This window comes from Oncorhynchus clarkii, chromosome 30 (genome assembly GCF_045791955.1).
Source record: "Oncorhynchus clarkii lewisi isolate Uvic-CL-2024 chromosome 30, UVic_Ocla_1.0, whole genome shotgun sequence".
In the NCBI taxonomy this organism is placed as follows: Eukaryota; Metazoa; Chordata; class Actinopteri; order Salmoniformes; family Salmonidae; genus Oncorhynchus; species Oncorhynchus clarkii.
This window is the reverse complement of record NC_092176.1, coordinates 42,638,434-42,661,724: the sequence shown is the minus strand read 5'-3', so window position 1 is coordinate 42,661,724 and position 23,291 is coordinate 42,638,434. Positions and strand designations below refer to the sequence as shown.

Sequence of the window (23,291 nt, the reverse complement as noted above, 5' to 3'; positions counted from 1 at the left end):
CAGACAGGCCAGGTCGCTACTTCATCAGTGGATTGGATAGAGCCCAAACAGACAGTAGGCCAGGCCGCTACTTCATCAGTGGATTGGATAGAGCCCAAACAGACAGTAGGCCAGGTCGCTACTTCATCAGTGGATTGGATAGAGCCCAAACAGGCAGTAGGCCAGGTCGACACTTCAGTGTATTGGAGAGAGGTTATCCAAGGATTCATGGGGATAGAGGAGGAGGTTGTGAAGAATTTAGGTGTGTGTCATCAGAGACATTATTGATTTTCAAATTAAAGCCTGATCAATACTCGTGCTGTACTATTGACGGATCGTGCTCAGAGTACCAGGAGCGGGCAGCGCTGTGTTTCTGGGTTACAGATGTCACGGAGCAGATGGATGCATCCTCCATCACTGTCTGGTCCTAACCAGCTCCCTGCTGCCTGTCGTTAACGTACGTCCGTCCGTACGTCCGTCCGTCCGTCCGTCTGTCACACACACACACACACACACACACACACACACACACACACACACACACACACACACACACACACACACACACACACACACACACACACACAGACAGACAGACAGACAGACAGACAGACAGACAGACACACACAGACAGACAGACAGACAGATTCCCAAGCCATGAGAAACCACTTCATAAGTCGGTTTTAAGTGTTCCCACAAACTAACAAAAATATAAACGCAACATGCAACAATTTCAAAGATTTTACTGAGTTTCAGTTCATAATAAGGAAATCAGTCAATTAAAATGCATTACAGTTTTTTTCGATTGCTAAACGACAGTGGGCACAACTGGAGTCACATGTGCAAAACTACAGTCTGCACTACCAACAGTCACCTGAGCTAAACAGTTCACATCACCTGCAAAACTCATTCCAAGCAACACAACTCTTAACACATGGCTCAAAACACACTCAGTGCAGACAAACACTATGCACAACCCTCACTGAGATAACACACACTGTCACTCAGAACACACTGAGAGTAAAAACACTAGCATCAAACACCAATACAGAAAATACAAACTTTTCATCTTTACAGTTTGAACAATTTCAGTGACTTCATACAAAGTAATATTTTCTTCAAAGAAAAGAGTGACATTCTTTCACATGATTTATTACAATTTTTAGAACATAACAATTATTTAAGGTAAATGAAAATTAGCAGTTTGCTTCAATAGTCTGTAGTAATTTACGGAATTACAGTAATGAGAAAAAAAAGGTAGAAACTAAAAGTACATACTGTAATTCGAACAAATAATTGAGGGGCTAATCCTGCCTCTCTCTAGCATCAGGCCACAGGTTTTCTTCAACATCACATCTAATGTTTTCTCTTGCCATGCACCTGGGGAAGAACCTTCTGGAGTGCCTTATCCATCCCTGGCAGTCCTCTGGACTCGTGTCTTCATATCCGGCACGCATGGCTTCCAAAAGAGACATTTGGTCATGTGGGTGGTGACCAAACACTTTCCACCTCCAGGCAGAGAAAAACTCCTCTATTGGGTTGAGGAAGGGTGAATATGCAGGCAGGTACAAAACCATAAATCTGTGATGTTCTGCAAACCAATCTGTGACAGCTGCAGAGTGGTGAAAAGCAACGTTATTGCAAACTATGACAAAAACTTGGGGGTTTCTTACTGGCTCCCCCTGTTCTGCTGGCACTAGCTGAGCATAGAGCTGTTCTAGGAAAGCTATAAGCCTTTCTGTGTTGTATGGGCCAATGAGTGGTGTGTTGAGAAGCAAACCATCATTGGCCATTGCAGCACACATGGTGATATTTCCCCCCCTTTGGCCTGGAACCTCCACAGTGGCCCTTTGACCTATAACATTCCTTCCTCTGCGCCGTGTTTTGGCAAGGTTAAATCCAGCTTCATCGATAAATACAAATTAATGTGGTCTTTCCAGTGCTTCCACCTCCATTACTCTCTGAAAAACAGTAAGTGCACAGTTTTACTGTAGAAATGCTAGTGTTTTTTTTTACTGTAAATATTTTGTATAGCTGTGTACGTAACCTCAGACGTCTTACCTGGACATATTGGTATCTTTGCTCTTTTACCCGTTCACTGTTTCTCTCGAACGGTACAGTGTATAACTGTTTCATTGTAACTTGGTGTTTCTTTAGGACTCGAGCAATAGTTGTTGTGCTGACAGAATTAACATTTTCAAATATATCATTATCAGCCAGCACTCTATCTTGAATCTCCCGCAGTTTTATTGCATTGTTGACAACAACCATGTCAACAATAGCATTTTCCTGCGCATCTGAAAATATTTTTCCTCTTCCCCCTGTTGGGGGCAGCCTTTGGGTCCTGTTGTAAAAATATATTTTACAGTCAAACTTACTGTAATATATATCTGTGTAAATATTCTATAATTGCAATACAAAATAAATTCCTGTAATGTTTTCATTTACTGTAAGGATGTAACTCTCACCTGTTTGCATGATGGAAAATTCGCATTACAGATGCCACTGTGGATCTTTGCAGATTGGGTTGCACCCTCAACCCTGCCTCTCTCAATGAGAGACCATGGTTCACGACATGGTCTATAAGTGTAGCCCTTATTTCATCTGAAATAACAGCTCTTTGTCTTCTTTGTCTTCCTCCACACATCCGCCCTCTCCCTGCCACCCTTCTCCCTCCACGAACCCATCTTCCTTGTTCCATTTCCAAAATGAGTCTTTCTGAGCTCTACCTATATATACTGTAATATGTGTGTGTGCTCACTAACAAGTCTAAAACAAGACACCTGCTTAGCCTTTCAGCTGAAATTGCAATCAGCAGTGTTTGAAAGGCACAAGGCTGAAATCTATTCCGTTTTGAATGTGTGGTTCACAGTTTTGACAGCAGTGTGTTAGCATTTGAACAAAGTGCTGTAAATCCACAGTGTTGTGCAGGTTGTGGTTAAAGTCATGGGATAAGTGTGTAGAGTTTTGAAAACTGTGTTCAAGCAATGAAAAACGAACTAGAGTTTGGTCCACATGAACTGCTGCTGTGCAGACTGTAGTTAGAGTTTTGCACATGTGACTCCAGTTGTGTCCACTGTCGTTTAGCAATCGAAAAAAACTGTAATTAGGCCCTCATCTATTTCACATGACTGGGCAGGGGCACAGCCATGGGTGGGTCTGGGAGGGCATAGGCCCACCCACTGAGGAGCCAGGCCCAGCCGATCAGAATGAGTTTTTCAACACACAAGGGCTTTATTACAGACAGAAATACTCCTCAGCACCCCCTCAGACGATACCGCAGGTGAAGAAGCAGGATGTGGAGGTCCTGAGCTGGCATGGTTAGACGTGGTCTGTGGTTGTGAGGCGATTTGTACGTACAGCCAAATTCTCTAAAACAATGTTGTATGGTAAAGAAATTAACATTAAATTCTCTGGCAACAGCTCTGGTGGACATTCCTGCAGTCAGCTTTCCTATTGCACGCTCCCTCAAAACTTGAGACATCTGTGGCATTGTGTGGTGTGACAACACTGCACATTTTAGAGGTATTTTATTGTCCCCAGCACAAGGTGCACTTGTGTAATGATCATGCTGTTTATTCAGCTTCTTGATATGCCACAACTGTCAGGTGGATGAATTATCTTGACCAAGGAGAAATGCTCACTAACAGGGATGTAGGTACCGTGTGGCTCAGTTGGCAGAGCACGGAGCGTGTAGTGCCAAGGTTGTGGGGTCGATTCCCATGGGGGACCAATACAAAGAAAATGTATGCAATCTACTGTAAATTGAGCGTTGATGAAAAAGTTGAAATGTAAACAAATTTGGGCTCAACATTTTCAGGGATCTTTTATCTCAGCTCATGGGACCAACACACAACATGGTGAGTTCATATTTGAATTCAGTATAGATTACTTAACCAAGTAAATGAAGCAGGGCTAGGATTAGCAGGGCTAGGATTAGCAGGGCTAGTTTTAGCAGGGCTAGGTTTAGCAGGGCTAGGTTCAGCAGGGCTAGGATTAGCAGGGCTAGGTTTAGCAGGGCTAAATTTAGCAGGGTTAGGATTTGCAGGGCTAGGTTTTGCAGGGCTAGGTTTAGCAGGGCTAGGTTTAGCAGGGCTAGGTTTAGCAGAGCTAGGATTTGCAGGGCTAGGTTTAGCAGGGCTAGGATTTGCAGGGCTAGGTTTAGCAGGGCTAGGTTTAGCAGGGCTAGAGACATCAGCTAGAGCTAGCTGCCCACTCTCTTGGTGCTTATACAGCCATGACTATATAAAACGGCAGCAGCCGTGGTACTGTTATAAACAGCAGCCATGGTGGTACTGAGGTGCAGGTTATGGTTCCAGTTCTACATCCATCTAAATGGACAAGATAACAGAAGAGAAGTCATAGGAAGAAATCCTTGTAAAACCATAATTGAAAACATCCTGTGGAGGAAACCAAGGCTGTGTATCCCAAATGGCCCTATGGGCACTGGTCAAAAGTAGTGTACCATAAATGGGATAGAGTGTGATTTGGGATGGAACCAAGCAAACCAGTAGTAAGCCTGTGACATTCAAGTCAGCAGTAGTGGAACAATTCAACTGCAGCCTAAGGAAGAGCAGAGCAGCAGAGTTGAATTGACAAAAAGTTGCCTGCCGGGCCTGTGGAACAATAGCTCTTTTCTTTTGATTCGGCCAGGCAAAAATATATATATAATGCTTCGTGGCACGAGCAACCTCCCACCCCATCACACTACCCTACACCATCATACTACCCTACACCATCACCACTACCCTACACCATCACACTACCCTACACCATCACACTACCCTACACCATCACACTACCCTACTCCATCACACTACCCTACTCCATCACACTACCCTACTCCATCACACGACCCTACTCCATCACACTACCCTACACCATCACACTACCCTACTCCATCACACTACCCTACTCCATCACACTACCCTACTCCATCACACTAACCCCCCCACCCCATCACACTACCCTACTCCATCACACTACCTTACTCCATCACACTACCCTACTCCATCACACGAACCCCCCCACCCCATCACACTACCCTACTCCATCTAACCCCCCCACCCCATCACCACTACCCTACTCCATCACACTACCTTACTCCATCACACTAACCCCCCCACTCCATCACCACTACCCTACCCCATCACACTGCCCTACTCCATCACACTACCCTACACCATCACACTACCCTACACCATCACACTACCCTACACCATCACACTACCCTACTCCATCACACAAACCCCCCACCCCATCACACTACCCTACTCCATCACACTACCCTACTTCATCACACTAACCCCCCCACCCCATCACACTACCCTACTCCATCACACTACTCTACTCCATCACACTACCCTACTCCATCACACAAACCCCCCCACCCCATCACACTACCCTACTCCATCACACAACCTTACTCCATCACACTACCCTACTCCATCACACTAACCCCCCCACCCCATCACACTACCCTACTCCATCACACAACCTTACTCCATCACACTACCCTACTATATCACACTACCCCACCTACTCCATCACACTACCCTACTCCATCACACTACCCCACCCACCCCATCACACTAAACCACCCTACCCACCCCATCACACTAACCCCCCACGCCCTGAAAGCTCTAACACTAGTCTGGCTCTAACAGGCTAATCCAAGGTAAATATAACTAACTATGCTAATTAGCTAGGCTAATCCAAGGTAAATATAACTAACTATGCTAATTAGCTCGGCTAATCCAAGGTAAATATAACAAACTAGGCTAATTAGCTAGGCTAATCCAAAGTAAATATAACTAACTATGCTAATTAGCTAGGCCAATCCAAGGTAAATATAACCAACTAGGCTAATTAGCTCGGCTAATCCAAGGTAAATATAACCAACTAGGCTAATTAGCTAGGCTAATCCAAGGTAAATATAACAAACTAGGCTAATTAGCTAGGCCAATCCAAGGTAAATATAACCAACTAGGCTAATTAGCTCGGCTAATCCAAGGTAAATATAACCAACTAGGCTAATTAGCTAGGCTAATCCAAGGTAAATATAACCAACTAGGCTAATTAGCTAGGCTAATCCAAGGTAAATATAACAAACTAGGCTAATGAGCTAGGCCAATCCAAGGTAAATATAACCAACTAGGCTAATTAGCTCGGCTAATCCAAGGTAAATATAACCAACTAGGCTAATTAGCTAGGCTAATCCAAGGTAAATATAACCAACTAGGCTAATTAGCTAGGCTAATCCAAGGTAAATATAACAAACTAGGCTAATGAGCTAGGCCAATCCAAGGTAAATATAACCAACTAGGCTAATTAGCTCGGCTAATCCAAGGTAAATATAACCAACTAGGCTAATTAGCTAAGCTAATCCAAGGTAAATATATCCATATGTTGAAGAACATTTTCTTAACATGATTTTCCTGTGTATAATATATATTTCCACACTATGAGGTTGGAATAATACTGTGGAATTGTGAAAATGATGATAATGCCAATGCGATAAATTAGTTAATAGACCAATAAGAATTCCAAACCTCTTTGCCAATAACAGCTAGTTTTCCGTTTTCACCTCCCCACTCAGACCACTCACAGACAGTCCTAGTAACACTCTTGCTTGAGAAATTGCAGTTTGGTAAGAAGCTATTCTTGTTTCTTTTTGAGCATTTTCATTGAAAACCTTCACAGTAAGATACTTATATTTTCCCCCTGACCAGGTTGGCGGCGTTGGAGGACTGACTAACTTGTCTTTGTTAGATGTGCACTCTATTCCCTGTGTCTAATGTTCTCCTGGCCTCACAGTGAATTTCCATTCGGGGGACAATACCGTTTAAAAAAAATAACGTGGCTGTACCTCATCTCCTAAGGTCATGCGTTGGGTTAACTCCTTCAGGCTCCTCATCATCCTCTCGTCTCTGTAGTCGTAAGGGAACGTCTCTGTCCACTCCTGGAGCAGCTGGAGGATCCTGGGAGCCAACTTCCTGATCCTAATCTGAAAGATACACATAAAAAATATACTCATGGTCATTTAAGTAACACCCAAGCCTGTAAATTAATATATACATTAATCTGAGAGCAGAAACACTCAACATCTATCTGCTAAATCAACTGATGTACGGTTGCAAAAGGTTATAAAAGGTTATAAAGTATATTAAGGTTAAGAAGTATATTAAGGTTAAGAAGTATATTAAGGTTAAAATCAAATCAAATCAAATCAAATTTTATTTGTCACATACACATGGTTAGCAGATGTTAATGCGAGTGTAGCGAAATGCTTGTGCTTCTAGTTCCGACAATGCAGTAATAACAAGTAATCTAACTAACAATTCCAAAACTACTGTCTTGTACACAGTGTAAGGGGATAAAGAATATGTACATAAGGATATATGAATGAGTGATGGTACAGAGCAGCATAGGCAAGATACAGTAGATGGTATCGGGAACAGTATGTACAAATGAGATGAGTATGTAAACAAAGTGGCATAGTATAGTATAAAGTGGCTAGTGATACATGTATTACATAAGGATACCGTCGATGATATAGAGTACAGTATATACGTATGCATATGAGATGAATAATGTAGGGTAAGTAACATTTATATAAGGTAGCATTGTTTAAAGTGGCTAGTGATATATTTACATCATTTCCCATCAATTCCCATTATTAAAGTGGCTGGAGTTGAGTCAGTGTCAGTGTGTTGGCAGCAGCCACTCAGTGTTAGTGGTGGCTGTTTAACAGTCTGATGGCCTTGAGATAGAAGCTGTTTTTCAGTCTCTCGGTCCCAGCTTTGATGCACCTGTACTGACCTCGCCTTCTGGATGATAGCGGGGTGAACAGGCAGTGGCTCGGGTGGTTGATGTCCTTGATGATCTTTATGGCCTTCCTGTGACATCGGGTGGTGTAGGTGTCCTGGAGGGCAGGTAGTTTGCCCCCGGTGATGCGTTGTGCAGACCTCACTACCCTCTGGAGAGCCTTACGGTTGAGGGCGGTGCAGTTGCCATACCAGGCGGTGATACAGCCCGCCAGGATGCTCTCGATTGTGCATCTGTAGAAGTTTGTGAGTGCTTTTGGTGACAAGCCGAATTTCTTCAGCCTCCTGAGGTTGAAGAGGCGCTGCTGCGCCTTCTTCACGATGCTGTCTGTGTGAGTGGACCAATTCAGTTTGTCTGTGATGTGTATGCCGAGGAACTTAAAACTTGCTACCCTCTCCACTACTGTTCCATCGATGTGGATAGGGGGGTGTTCCCTCTGCTGTTTCCTGAAGTCCACAATCATCTCCTTAGTTTTGTTGACGTTGAGTGTGAGGTTGTTTTCCTGACACCACACTCCGAGGGCCCTCACCTCCTCCCTGTAGGCCGTCTCACCGTTGTTGGTAATCAAGCCTACCACTGTTGTGTCGTCCGCAAACTTGATGATTGAGTTGGAGGCGTGCGTGGCCACGCAGTCGTGGGTGAACAGGGAGTACAGGAGAGGGCTCAGAACGCAACCTTGTGGGGCCCCAGTGTTGAGGATCAGCGGGGAGGAGATGTTGTTGCCTACCCTCACCACCTGGGGGCGGCCTGTCAGGAAGTCCAGTACCCAGTTGCACAGGGCGGGGTCGAGACCCAGGGTCTCGAGCTTGATGACGAGCTTGGAGGGTACTATGGTGTTGAATGCCGAGCTGTAGTCGATGAACAGCATTCTCACATAGGTATTCCTCTTGTCCAGATGGGTTAGGGCAGTGTGCAGTGTGGTTGAGATTGCATCGTCTGTGGACCTATTTGGGCGGTAAGCAAATTGGAGTGGGTCTAGGGTGTCAGGTAGGGTGGAGGTGATATGGTCCTTGACTAGTCTCTCAAAGCACTTCATGATGACGGATGTGAGTGCTACGGGGCGGTAGTCATTTAGCTCAGTTACCTTAGCTTTCTTGGGAACAGGAACAATGGTGGCCCTCTTGAAGCATGTGGGAACAGCAGACTGGTATAGGGATTGATTGAATATGTCCGTAAACACACCGGCCAGCTGGTCTGCGCATGCTCTGAGGGCGCGGCTGGGGATGCCATCTGGGCCTGCAGCCTTGCGAGGGTTAACACGTTTAAATGTCTTACTCACCTCGGCTGCAGTGAAGGAGAGACCGCATGTTTTCGTTGCAGGCCGTGTCAGTGGCACTGTATTGTCCTCAAAGCGGGCAAAAAAGTTATTTAGTCTGCCTGGGAGCAAGACATCCTGGTCCGTGACTGGGCTGGGTTTCTTCCTGTAGTCCGTGATTGACTGTAGACCCTGCCACATGCCTCTTGTGTCTGAGCCGTTGAATTGAGATTCTACTTTGTCTCTGTACTGGCGCTTAGCTTGTTTGATAGCCTTGCGGAGGGAATAGCTGCACTGTTTGTATTCGGTCATGTTACCAGACACCTTGCCCTGATTAAAAGCAGTGGTTCGCGCTTTCAGTTTCACACGAATGCTGCCATCAATCCACGGTTTCTGGTTAGGGAATGTTTTAATCGTTGCTATGGGAACGACATCTTCAACGCACGTTCTAATGAACTCGCACACCGAATCAGCGTATTCGTCAATGTTGTTATCTGACGCAATACGAAACATCTCCCAGTCCACGTGATGGAAGCAGTCTTGGAGTGTGGAGTCAGCTTGGTCGGACCAGCGTTGGACAGACCTCAGCGTGGGAGCCTCTTGTTTTAGTTTCTGTCTGTAGGCAGGGATCAACAAAATGGAGTCGTGGTCAGCTTTTCCGAAAGGGGGGCGGGGCAGGGCCTTATATGCGTCGCGGAAGTTAGAGTAACAATGGTCCAAGGTCTTTCCTCCCCTGGTTGCGCAATCGATATGCTGATAAAATTTGGGGAGTCTTGTTTTCAGATTAGCCTTGTTAAAATCCCCAGCTACAATGAATGCAGCCTCCGGATAAATTGTTTCCAGTTTGCAGAGAGTTAAATAAAGTTTGTTCAGAGCCATCGATGTGTCTGCTTGGGGGGGGATATATACGGCTGTGATTATAATCGAAGAGAATTCTCTTGGTAGATAATGCGGTCTACATTTGATTGTGAGGAATTCTAAATCAGGTGAACAGAAGGATTTGAGTTCCTGTATGTTTCTTTCATCGCACCATGTCACGTTAGTCATAAGGCATACGCCCCCGCCCCTCTTTTTACCAGAAATATGTTTTTTCCTGTCTGCGCGATGCGTGGAGAAACTTGTTGGCTGCACCGCTTCGGATAGCGTCTCTCCAGTAAGCCACGTTTCCGTGAAGCAAAGAACGTTACAGTCTCTGATGTCCCTCTGGAATGCTACCCTTGCTCGGATTTCATCAACCTTGTTGTCAAGAGACTGGACATTGGCAAGAAGAATGCTAGGGAGTGGTGCGCGCTGTGCCCGTCTCCGGAGTCTGACCAGAAGACCGCCTCGTTTCCCTCTCTTTCGGAGTCGTTTTTTTGGGTCGCTGCATAGGATCCACTCCGTTGTCCTGTTTGTAAGGCAGAACACAGGATCCGCGTCGCGAAAAACATATTCTTGGTCGTACTGATGGTGAGTTGATGCTGATCTTATATTCAGTAGTTCTTCTCGACTGTATGTAATGAAACCTAAGATGACCTGGGGTACTAATGTAAGAAATAACACGTAAAAAAACAAAAAACTGCATAGTTTCCTAGGAACGCGAAGCGAGGCGGCCATCTCTGTCGGCGCAATGAGTATATGTGGTTAAGAAGTATATTAAGGTTAAGAAGTATATTAAGGTTAAGAAGTATATTCATTAAGAAGTATAATAGCATGAAGGAGTATAGCTAACTTAGTACTATATAGGTAATAAAAAATAGCTAGTATGGTATAATTGAATCTAGCTAATAGAGCATAGCTGATAGAGTATAGTATAATACAATATAGCTAATATAAAATAGCTACTATAGTATAATAGAATCTAGCTAAAAGAGTATAGTAAAAAAATCATCTAGCTAATACAGCATAATATAATCAAGCTAATTGAGTATATTATAATCGGATTAAGCTAATATAGCATAATATAATCAAGTTAATAGAGTATAGTGTAATATAATATAGCTAATAGAGTATAGCATAATATAGATAATAGAGTATAGCACGATATAACTAATATAGTATAGTATAGTATAACATAGCTAATATAGCATAGTATAATATAGCTAATAGAGCATAGTATAATATAGCTAATAGAGTATAGTATAATATAGCTAATATAGCATAGTATAATATAGCAAATAAAATATAGTTTAATATAGCTAATAGAGTATAGTATAATATAGCTAATAGAGTATAGTATAATATAGCTAATAGAGTATAGTATAATATAGCTAATAGAGCATAGTATAATATAGCTAATAGAGCATAGTATAATATAGCTAATAGAGTATAGTATAATATAGCTAATAGAGTATAGTATAGTATAGTATAGCTAATAGAGTATAGTATAGTATAATATAGCTAATAAAATATAGTATAATATAGCCAATAGAGTATAGTATAATATAGCTAATAAAGTATAGTATAATATAGCTAATAGAGTATAGTATAGTATAATATAGCTAATAAAATATAGTATAATATAGCCAATAGAGTATAGTATAATATAGCTAATAAAGTATAGTATAATATAGCTAATAAAGTATAGTATAGTATAATATAGCTAATAGAGTATAGTATAGTATAATATAGCTAATAGAGTATAGTATAGTATAATAGAGCAGCTATAATAGAGTATAGTATAATGGAGGTATAGTGTTACCTTGTCTGCCTGAGGGTCACTCAGTCTCTGCTGCTCCACACACAGGTGACACACCTTGGACATGAGCTCGTAGGGGTGGATAAATAGACGAGAGGAGAGCAGGAAGGTGAAAGAGTACGTCATCTGTGGAGAGAAGAGAAAGAGGGAGGGAGGTAGAGAGCGGCGGAGCAGAGGAATTAAGAGAGGTGTCAATAACTTTAAGGGAATACAGAGTGGGTTTTCTCCTTTTGTGGACACTGGTTAAAGACAAGAGAAAGAGAGACGGTGAGACAGACAGACAGACAGACAGACAGACAGACAGACAGACAGACAGACAGACAGTGAGAGAGACACAGACAGACAGACAGACAGACAGACAGACAGACAGACAGACAGACAGACAGACAGACAGACAGACAGACAGACAGACAGACAGTGAGAGAGACACAGACAGACAGACAGACAGACAGACAGACAGACAGACAGACAGACAGACAGACAGTGAGAGACAGACAGTGAGAGAGACACGACAGACAGACAGACAGACAGACAGACAGACAGACAGACAGTGAGAGAGACACGACAGACAGAGACAGACAGAGACAGTGTTACTCACGTCAGGGTAGTAGTCCATACTAGGGACCAGGTGGTGTATGAGGGCCTCCAGTGAGCCCGACACAAGGGCGTTGTCACGGTAACACAGTCCTGCGTTACCGTATCCCTCCTCCTTGGTCTGGTTCGGACTCTGGTACAGGTTCTTATTGTTGTAACCCCTGGAGACCAGCATGCCGGACATCAGTGGCGTCTGAGGCATATTGTCCTGGGAGGAGGAAGAAGAAGAGGAAGGTTGGAAACACACATACACACCAATGGAGAGGTTGCAGGACAGGGTCACCCATTGGTGTGACAGGGTCAGGTGACCCATTGTCAGTGATGTATTGCTGAAAGTGAAAACAGAAGAGAGAGACTCTTCAGAACAATAGTCTTGTGATTAATTCTGATCTGTTATTCTGATATGACCTAAAAAAAAGGGGGGGGGGGGGGGGCTGAAAAAAATGAAAACAACACAGGGCAATATTATATTCTCCATCTCAATTAGACAGAACTGTGAGGTTTGTTTACTTAAAAGAAACAGTCGAATGGGTGCACCACATGGACTACGCACTGTGATTACAATATGGGAAATTCCACGTGACGGAATTGCGCTGAGACTCAGTTTTTTTTCCAATTAGTCTATGTACAAGGACTACTTTTAACAATTTACACTGTAAAATGTTATAAAAACATTTACTGAACTGTGCAGATCAAATGTTTGTTAACATTTGGTTATTAAGCTACAGTAAGTGAGGATGGTTACAGTACATGGAAAGAGGGGGCTCATGGGTAGGTGCAGGGAGAAGTGACATTAATTAGAGAGAGAAATTCCAATAGTGGTGAAGTAATTACAATTTAGCAATTTACACTGAAGTGATACAGTGGGGCAAAAAAGTATTTAGTCAGCCACCAATTGTGCAAGTTCTCCCACTTAAAAAGATGAGAGAGGCCTGTAATTTGCATCATAGGTACACTTCAACTATGACAGACAAAATGAGAAAAAAAAATCCAGAAAATCACATTGTAGGATTTTTAATGAATTTATTTGCAAATTATGGTGGAAATTAAGTATTTATATGGGGCTTTGGTGACAAAACGGATGGCTCTGTGATAGACTGCATCCAATTAGCTAAGTAGAGTGTTGGAGGCTATTTTATAAATGACATCGCCAAAGTCAAGGATCGGTGGGATACTCAGTTTTACGAGGGTAAGTTTGGCAGCATGAGTGAAGGAAGCTTTGTTGCGAAATAAGAAGCCAATTTTAGATTTAATTTTGGATTGGAGATGCTTAATTTGAGTCTGGAAGGAGAGTTTACAGTCTAGCCAGACACCTAGGTATTTATAGTTGTCCACATATTCTAAGTAAATAAACATAAATATGGGTTGTATTTACAGAGGTGTTTGTTCTTCACTGGTTGACCTTTTCTCATGGCAACAGGTCACAAATCTTGCTGCTGTGATGGTACACTGTGGAATTTCACCCAGTAGATATGGGAGTTTATCAAAATTGGAATTGTTTTAAAATTCTTTGTGGATCTGTGTAATCTGAGGGAAATATGTGTCTCTAATATGGTCCTACATTGGGCAGGAGGTTAGGAAGTGCAGCTCAGTTTCCACCTCATTTTGTGGGCAGTGAGCACATAGCCTGTCTTCTCTTGAGAGCCATGTCTGCCTACGGCGGCCTTTCTCAATAGCAAGGCTATGCTCACTGAGTCTGTACATAGTCACTTAATTTTGCGTCAGTCACAGTGGTCAGGTATTCTGCTTCTGTGTACTCCCTGTTTAGGGCCAAATAGCATTCTAGTTTGCTCAGTTTTTTAAATTAATTATTTCCAATGTGTCAAGTCATTATCTTTTTGGGTTGGGTCTAATTGCGTTGCTGTCCTGGGGCTCTGTTTGTGTTTGTGAACAGAGCCCCAGGACCAGCTTGCTTAGGGGACTCTTCTCCAGGTTAATCTCTCTGTAGGTGATGGCTTTGTTATGGAAGGTTTGGGAATCGCTTCCTTTTAGGTGGTCTCTCTCCATGCTTCTACACCTGCATTGCATAGCCCCAGGACCAGCTTGTTATGGAAGGTTTGGGAAACACTTCCTTTTAGGTGGTTGTGGAATTTAAACGGCTCTTTTCTGGATTTTGATAATTAGCGGGTATCGGCCTAATTCTGCATGCTTTATATTGTACACTGAGGATCTCTCCCCCACTCCCTCCCTCCAGAGCATTCATTATCAATGTACTGATAGTCAGGGGATATGATGAAAAAAACAACCAAACCTACACCAAGGCACATGTTATTGACCTAAAATAATGAACCAACCCAGTTTCTGGTTCCCCACCCGCCCCCTCAACAACACAGTGTATCCATTCACAGTAAACTTTATGACAAACAATAATGAGGCTAGTTCTGAAAACAGGAACTTCTAATTTCACACCAATTTCTCCACACACACACACACACACACACACACACACACACACACACACACACACGAAATGTGTGAGACTCTCAGGAGACTGTACACTGTGAGAGTGTATTGTTCTGATTGGCCACAGGGCAACACTGCCCTATGACCCTACTTATCTGTTCCCACTGCACGCACACACACACACACACACACACACACACACACACACACACACACACACCCTGGTGATGACTGCATTGACTAATTCCCACTGAGAGGCCATGTGAGTATACAGTGCATTCAGAAAGTGTTCAGACCCCTTGACCTTTTTCCACATGTTTCATTACAGCATCATTCTAAAATGGATTAAAATCACCACTCATCAATCTACACACAATACCCCATAATGACATCACAATACCCCATAATGACAAAGCAAGTACAGGTTTTTTTAGAAATTTGTGCAAATCTATTAAAATGTACATAAGTATTCGGACTCTTTACTCAGTACTTTGTTAAAGCATCTTTGGCAGTGATTACAGCCTTGAATCTTCTTGTGTTTGACGCTACTGTCTTGGCACACCTGTATTTGGGGAGTTTCTCCCATTCTTCTCTGCAGATCCTCTCAAGCTCTGTCAGGTTGGATGGGGAGTGTCGCTGCACAGCTATTTTCAGGTCTCTCCAGAGATGTTTGATCGGGTTCAAGTCCGGGCTCTGGCTGGGATACTCAAGGACATTTAGAGACTTGTCCCGAAGCCACTCCTGCGTTGTCTTGGCTGTGTGCTTTGGGTCGCTGTCATGTTGGAAGGTGAAGCTTCACCCCAGTCTGAGGTCCTAAGCGCTGTGGAGCAGGTTTTCATCAAGGATCTCTCTGTACTTCACTCTGTTCATATTTTCCTTAATCCTGACGAGTCTCCCAGTCCCTGTCGCTGAAAAACATCCCCACAGCATGATGCTGCCACCACCATGCTTCACCGTAGGGATGATGCCACCACCATGCTTCACCGTAGGGATGGTGCCACCACCATGCTTCACCGTAGGGATGGTGCCACCACCATGCTTCACCGTAGGGATGATGCCACCGCCATGCTTCACCGTAGGGATGGTGCCACCACCATGCTTCACCGTAGGGATGATGCCACCACCATGCTTCACCGTAGGGATGATGCCACCACCATGCTTCACCGTAGGGATGCTGCCACCACCATGCTTCACCGTAGGGATGGTGCCACCACCATGCTTCACCGTAGGGATGGTGCCACCACCATGCTTCACCGTAGGGATGGTGCCACCACCATGCTTCACCGTAGGGATGATGCCACCACCATGCTTCGCCGTAGGGATGATGCCACCATCCTGAAATTCCCCCAAGCAGCTGATTGGTCGGCCCCATTGCTAATTGGAGCTGACCCCGCCCCCTCGTCAGGATACAGCTGTATCCCATTACAGACTCCTGCTCCAGCTATATAAGCCAGTGTTCTGTTGCTCAGGAGAGAGAGCTGAGGGTTATATCATATGCTAGTTTGTTGCTGAGAGAGCCGATTGTTATGTTCTGTGTTAGACGTGTTGCTGAGAGAGAGAGAGAGAGAGAGAGAGAGAGAGAGAGAGAGAGAGAGAGAGAGAGAGAGAGAGAGAGAGAGAGAGAGAGAGAGAGAGAGAGAGAGAGAGAGAGAGAGAGAGAGAGAGAGAGAGATTCTTTAATGTCCTGAGTTAGTTTGTTGCTCAGAGAGCTTCTTTAATGTCCTGAGTTAGTTTGTTGCTCGGAGAGCTTCTTTAATGTCCTGAGTTAGTTTGTTGCTCGGAGAGCTTCTTTAATGTCCTGAGTTAGTTTGTTGCTCGGAGAGCTTCTTTAATGTCCTGAGTTAGTTTGTTGCTCGGAGAGCTTCTTTAATGTCCTGAGTTAGTTTGTTGCTCAGAGAGCTTCTTTAATGTCCTGAGTTAGTTTGTTGCTCAGAGAGCTTCTTTAATGTCCTGAGTTAGTTTGTTGCTCGGAGAGCTTCTTTAATGTCCTGAGTTAGTTTGTTGCTCGGAGAGCTTCTTTAATGTCCTGAGTTAGTTTGTTGCTCGGAGAGCTTCTTTAATGTCCTGAGTTAGTTTGTTGCTCGGAGAGCTTCTTTAATGTCCTGAGTTAGTTTGTTGCTCAGAGAGCTTCTTTAATGTCCTGAGTTAGTTTGTTGCTCAGAGAGCTTCTTTAATGTCCTGAGTTAGTTTGTTGCTCAGAGAGCTTCTTTAATGTCCTGAGTTAGTTTGTTGCTCGGAGAGCTTCTTTAATGTCCTGAGTTAGTTTGTTGCTCGGAGAGCTTCTTTAATGTCCTGAGTTAGTTTGTTGCTCGGAGAGCTTCTTTAATGTCCTGAGTTAGTTTGTTGCTCGGAGAGCTTCTTTAATGTCCTGAGTTAGTTTGTTGCTCAGAGAGCTTCTTTAATGTCCTGAGTTAGTTTGTTGCTCAGAGTTTGTTGAGTTAGTTTGTTGCTCAGAGAGCTTCTTTAATGTCCTGAGTTAGTTTGTTGCTCAGAGAGCTTCTTTAATGTCCTGAGTTAGTTTGTTGCTCGGAGAGCTTCTTTAATGTCCTGAGTTAGTTTGTTGCTCAGAGAGCTTCTTTAATGTCCTGAGTTAGTTTGTTGCTCAGAGAGCTTCTTTAATGTCCTGAGTTAGTTTGTTGCTCAGAGAGCTTCTTTAATGTCCTGAGTTAGTTTGTTGCTCGGAGAGCTTCTTTAATGTCATGAGTTAGTTTGTTGCTCAGAGAGCTTCTTTAATGTCCTGAGTTAGTTTGTTGCTCAGAGAGCTTCTTTAATGTCCTGAGTTAGTTTGTTGCTCAGAGAGCTTCTTTAATGTCCTGAGTTAGTTTGTTGCTCAGAGAGCTTCTTTAATGTCCTGAGTTAGTTTGTTGCTCAGAGAGCTTCTTTAATGTCCTGAGTTAGTTTGTTGCTCGGAGAGCTTCTTTAATGTCCTGAGTTAGTTTGTTGCTCAGATAGAGCTTCTTTAATGTCCTGAGTTAGTTTGTTGCTCGGAGAGCTTCTTTAATGTCCTGAGTTAGTTTGTTGCTCAGATAGAGCTTCTTTAATGTCCTGAGTTGTTTCTCAGTTTTTTGTTGTGAAGTAGTTTGTATTATTCTGTTTAATTTGTTCCCAGGGGGGAAGGGGAAGGCACCTAGGGAGTGCTTAGGCAAGAGGCCCGCGGGCATACATATACCCGTAGTATATTCACTGTCTAGGCACACTAGGTAAGACCTGGGTGGACCACCCCCTGTATTTTGGTTAGGGCACCAGGTGGTGCTAAGTTAGATAAGTAGTGGGTAGGCAGGTAAGGTAGGAGAGGGTAGGTTAGGTAAGTAGTGGGTAGGTAGGAGAGGGTAGGTTAGGTAAGTAGTGGGTAGGCAGGTAAGATAGGAGAGGGTAGGTTAGGTAAGTAGTGGGTAGGCAGGTAAGGTAGGAGAGGGTAGGTTAGGTAAGTAGTGGGTAGGCAGGTAAGGTAGGAGAGGGTAGGTTAGGTAAGTAGTGGGTAGGCAGGTAAGGTAGGAGAGGGTAGGTTAGGTAAGTAGTGGGTAGGTAGGAGAGGGGGCTTTGAGATTTACTTTGGTTCTGTCCAGCCCCTTTTCACCATATTACCGTGTGAAGGAATAAGTTCCCTGTAAATGGTACATTTTCTGCCTTTGTCATCCTTACTCGCACCTACAGTCCCATACCTCTTTACCTCCACCTACAGTCCCATACCTCTTTACCTCCACCTACAGTCCCATACCTCTCTACCTCCACCTACAGTCACATACCTCTCTACCTCCACCTACAGTCACATACCTCTCTACCTCCACCTACAGTCCCATACCTCTTTACCTCCACCTACAGTCACATACCTCCACCTACAGTCACATACCTCTCTACCTCCACCTACAGTCACATACCTCTCTACCTCCACCTACAGTCCCATACCTCTCTACCTCCACCTACAGTCCCATACCTCTTTACCTCCACCTACAGTCCCATACCTCTATACCTCCACCTACAGTCACATACCTCTCTACCTCCACCTACAGTCACATACCTCTTTACCTCCACCTACAGTCACATACCTCTTTACCTCCACCTACAGTCCCATACCTCCACCTACAGTCCCATACCTCTTTACCTCCACCTACAGTCCCATACCTCCACCTACAGTCCCATACCTCTTTACCTCCATGGGGAGTTGAGTTGTAGCAGGGTGTTAAGTAGCAGGCGTATGTAACTGTGACGCTTGGCATTCAGGTCAAAGAGTTCAATCGTGGTTTTATCAGACCAGAGAATCTTGTTTCTCATGGTCTGAGAGTCCAGCCCAAGCGGGCTGTCATGTGCCTTTTACTGAGGATTGGCTTCCGTCTGGCCACTCTACCATAAAGGCTTGATTGGTGGAGGGCTGCGGGACACGGTTGTCCTTCTGGAAGGTTCTCCCATCTCCACAGAGGAACTCTGGAGCTCTCTGTCAGAGTGACCATCGGGTTCTTGGTCACCTCCCTGACCAAGGTCCTTCACATCGATTTCTCAGTTTGGCCGGGAGGCCAGCTCTACGTAGAGTCTTGGTATTTCCAAACTTTTCCATTGAAAAATGATGGAGGCCACTGTGTTCTTGGGGACCGTCAATGCTGCAGAAATGTTTTGGTACCCTTCCCCAGATCTGTGCCTCAACACAATCCTGTCTCAGAGCTCTACGGACAATTCCTTCAACCTCATGGCTTGGTTTTTGCTCTGACATGCACTCTCAACTGTGGGACCTTATATAAACAGGTGTGTGCCTTTCCAAATAAATTACCAATATATTGATTTTACCACAGGTGGACTCCAATCAAGTTGTAGAAAGATCTCAGGGATGATCAATGGAAACAGGATGCACCTGAGCTCAATTTTGAGTCTCATAGGAAAGGGACTGAATACTAAAGTTAATAAGGTATTTCTGTTAATATTTTTAATACGTAAAAAAAATACCTTGTGTGATGTTATTGAGTGTGTGTGTGTGTGTGTGTGATGTTATTGAGTGAGAGTGTGTGTGTGTGATGTTATTGAGTGTGTGTGTGTGTGTGTGTGTGTGTGTGTGTGTGTGTGTGTGTGTGTGTGTGTGTGTGTGTGTGTGTGTGTGTGTGTGTGTGTGTGTGTGTGTGTGTGTGTGTGTGTGATGTTATGTTATTGAGTGAGAGACTGTGTGTGATGTTATTGAGTGTGTGTGTGTGTGTGTGATGTTGAGTGAGAGACTGTGTGTGATGTTATTGTGTGTGTGTGTGTGTGTGTGTGTGTGTGTGTGTGTGTGTGTGTGTGTGTGTGTGTGTGTGTGTGTGTGTGTGTGATTGCCCCTTTGACTGTTTATCTGCCCTTCCTCTCTGGGATTCTAAGCTGAGTCCCAATCACCTGGCTGCAGTGATATGCCAACACACACCTTCTCTGTACCAGGGACTCCATCACAAATGCCAGTCAAACATTCTGGGGCGGCAGGGTAGCCTAGAGGTTAGAGCGTTGGACTAGCAGCGGGAAGGTTGCGAGTTCAAATCCCCGAGCTGACAAGGTACAAATCTGTCGTTCTGCCCCCTGAACAGGCAGTTAACCCCACTGTTCCTAGGCCATCATTGAAAATAAGAATTTGTTCTTAACTGACTTGCCTGGTTAAATAAAGATAAAATAAAGACTGCTGGAGTCTCCTATCCCAGGAAAGAGCATTCTCCCTTGGGCACTACACAATGGGGTCTTTGACTGGACAGGCACACACTCATACCATATCCTTTATTTAGCATAATGATTTACACACAGAGAGAGAGGGAGAAGTCAGAGCCTGTGTATTTGTTGTACCAGGTGTCTCACGGTGAGAGGGAGATCATGAGACAACTCACAGAGAGACAGAGAGACTTGAGATCCATACATATTTTATTTTAACCAACATTCTTAATACGCCTAATGCAAGATTCATCACACAAAATCTACATTTTCATGGTATTAAATGATACAGAGATCGGTGGATTTTTTTTTAACGTGACACTGTCTGTAGATTCATTCCATACAATTAAAATGACTAAGCAACATCATGAAATGCCACATTCTGAGGTCCTGTCTAATGGACCAGAGGTTTCTCTCTCAGTCCCTTGTGTCCATAACAGCCTCTGCCAAAACAAATGCATGTGTGTATGAATGTGTGCGAAGTGCACGACTGCACACGCTCTCACACACACACACACTCACACAGGACACACACTCACACAGGACACACACTCACACAGGACACACACTCACACAGGACACACACTCACACAGGACACAAGCCCCCATGGATGGAAAGATTAGCGATGCTTAAATAGTCTGCTCTGCCCCCCCATCCTGAAACATTTTCTCCTCTCCTTCCTTATCTTCTCTCCTCCTCCTCCATCCCCTCCCCTCCTCTCCTCTTCTCTTCTTCTCTCCTCCTCCTCCCCTCTTCTCCCCTCCTCCCCTCCCTTCCCCTCACCTCCTCCTCCCCTCTTCTCCCCTCCTCCCCTCCCTTCCCCTCCTCCCCTCCCTTCCCCTCCTCCCCTCCTCTCCTCTCCTTCCCTCCTCTCTTCTCTCCTCCTCTTCTCCCCTCCTCTCCTACCCTCCTCTCTTCCCCTCTCCTCTCCTCTTCTCTCCTCCCCTCCTCTCCTACCCTCCTCTCTTCTCTCCTCCCCTCCTCTCCTACCCTCCTCTCTCTTCCCCTCTTCTCTCCTCTCCTCTCCTTCTCTCCTCCCCTCCTCTCCTCTCTTCTCCTACCCTCCTCTCTCTTCCCCTCTTATCTCCTCTCCTCTCCTCTCTTCCCCTCTTCTCTCCTCCCCTGTTCTCCCCTCCTCTCCCCTCCTCTCCTCCCCTCCTCTCTTCTCCCTGGCTGAAGTAGATGCCAGCTGCAGCCTGAACAACTGTTTTCCCCTGTTCTCCTCTCCTCTCCTCTCTTCTCCTCCTCCCCTCCTCCTCTCCTCTCCTCTCCTCTCTTCTCCTCCTCCCCTCCTCTCTTCTCCTCCTCCCCTCCTCTCCCCTCCTCCTCTCCTCTCCTCTCCTCTCCTCCTCTCCCTCTCTTCTCCTCCTCCCCTCCTCTCCTCTCCTCTCCTCTCCTCTGCCCTCCTCTCCCCTCCTCTCCTCTCTTCCCCTCTTCTCCCCTCCTCTCCTCTCCTCCCCTCTCCTCCTCTCCTCTCCCCTCCTCCCCTCCTCTCTTCTCCCTGGCTGAAGTAGATGCCAGCTGCAGCCTGAACAACTGTTTCCTAGAAAAGTGTCAAACAAATCGAGAGACGATTATACGAAGCGAGAAACTCCAGATGTCCAAGAGCTACGTTCCAAGTGGCACCTTACTCCCTATACAGTGCGTTACATACCCTATGGGTCCTGGTCAACAGTAGTGCACTATGTAGGGAATAGGGTGCCACTTGGGACACATTCAAAGTGTACACGAGCCACGTGTCAACTCCTCAGCTGAAGGAGATAGCACGCTGCTGGTGGTTTGGTTCAGCTCCTGGCTGGGTGATAGAGGAACCAAAAACTAAAGACCAGATTGGTTATTGTGGTGGTTGTGATTGTGACCTCACTGGCTGTGTGGTTGTGATTGTGACCTCACTGGCTGTGTGGTTGTGATTGTGACCTCACTGGCTGTGTGGTTGTGATTGTGACCTCACTGTCTGTGTGGTTGTGATTGTAATCTCACTGGCTGTGTGGTTGTGATTGTGACCTCACTGGCTGTGTGGTTGTGATTGTGACCTCACTGGCTGTGTGGTTGTGATTGTGACCTCACTGGCTGTATGGTTGTGATTGTGACCTCACGGGCTGTGTGGTTGTGACTGTGACCTCACTGTCTGTGTGGTTGTGACTGTGACCTCACTGTCTGTGTGGTTGTGACCTCACTGTCTGTGGGATTGTGACCTCACTGTCTGTGTGATTGTGACCTCACTGTCTGTGTGGTTGTGATTGTGACCTCACTGGCTGTGTGGTTGTGACTGTGATCTCACTGGCTGTGTGGTTGTGACTGTGATCTCACTGACTGTGTGGTTGTGACTGTGATCTCACTGACTGTGTGGTTGTGACTGTGATCTCACTGGCTGTGTGGTTGTGACTGTGATCTCACTGGCTGTGTGGTTGTGATTGTGACCTCACTGGCTGTGTGGCCATCTGTTTTTAAGCACTACGATGAGGAAAACCATTACAACAGAGGTATTCTTCAATAATTAAACCATTACCCCCAAAATCTTTATTTAACAAGGTAAATCAGGAACACATTCCCGTGCACAATGACTTCCTGAATAAGAATGACAGTAATCATCTCTTTAAATACCACATGTATCATTACCCTACATTCACACCAACACCAATCTGTCCCCAGTCATTCATTGGCTCTCTTATTAATAACACTACACTGACAACTCATCATCACATGATCATCACACTCCTCTGGGTGACTGACTGGTGCAACACACACACACACTTGGTCGATAACCTAAAGTCAAGATATCTGCAGTGCAGTTTAGAGCACGAGGGGGACTTTCTCCCTACGCTGAAACTAGTGGACACTTCTGCAAATAAGAAGGAAAAAAAATATGTTTTACCAACATGTGACAGAGAGCCAGACACAGA

The 23,291-nt window shown here is 44.8% G+C and overlaps 1 protein-coding gene across 1 annotated transcript in view; it reads right to left on the bottom strand.

Moving 5' to 3' along the window:
• Nucleotides 1–23,291, bottom strand: part of LOC139389980 (ras-GEF domain-containing family member 1B-A-like) — a 59,535-nt gene that overhangs the window by 29,407 nt on the left and 6,837 nt on the right. Inside the window, exons 2-4 of the mRNA XM_071137046.1 lie at nucleotides 12,337–12,540; nucleotides 11,742–11,864; nucleotides 6,848–6,985 (exon numbers count right to left, since the gene is read on the bottom strand). Coding sequence (XP_070993147.1) covers nucleotides 6,848–6,985; nucleotides 11,742–11,864; nucleotides 12,337–12,534 — 459 coding nt within the window. The 5' untranslated portion in view covers nucleotides 12,535–12,540. The remainder of the gene's footprint in view (nucleotides 1–6,847; nucleotides 6,986–11,741; nucleotides 11,865–12,336; nucleotides 12,541–23,291) is intronic.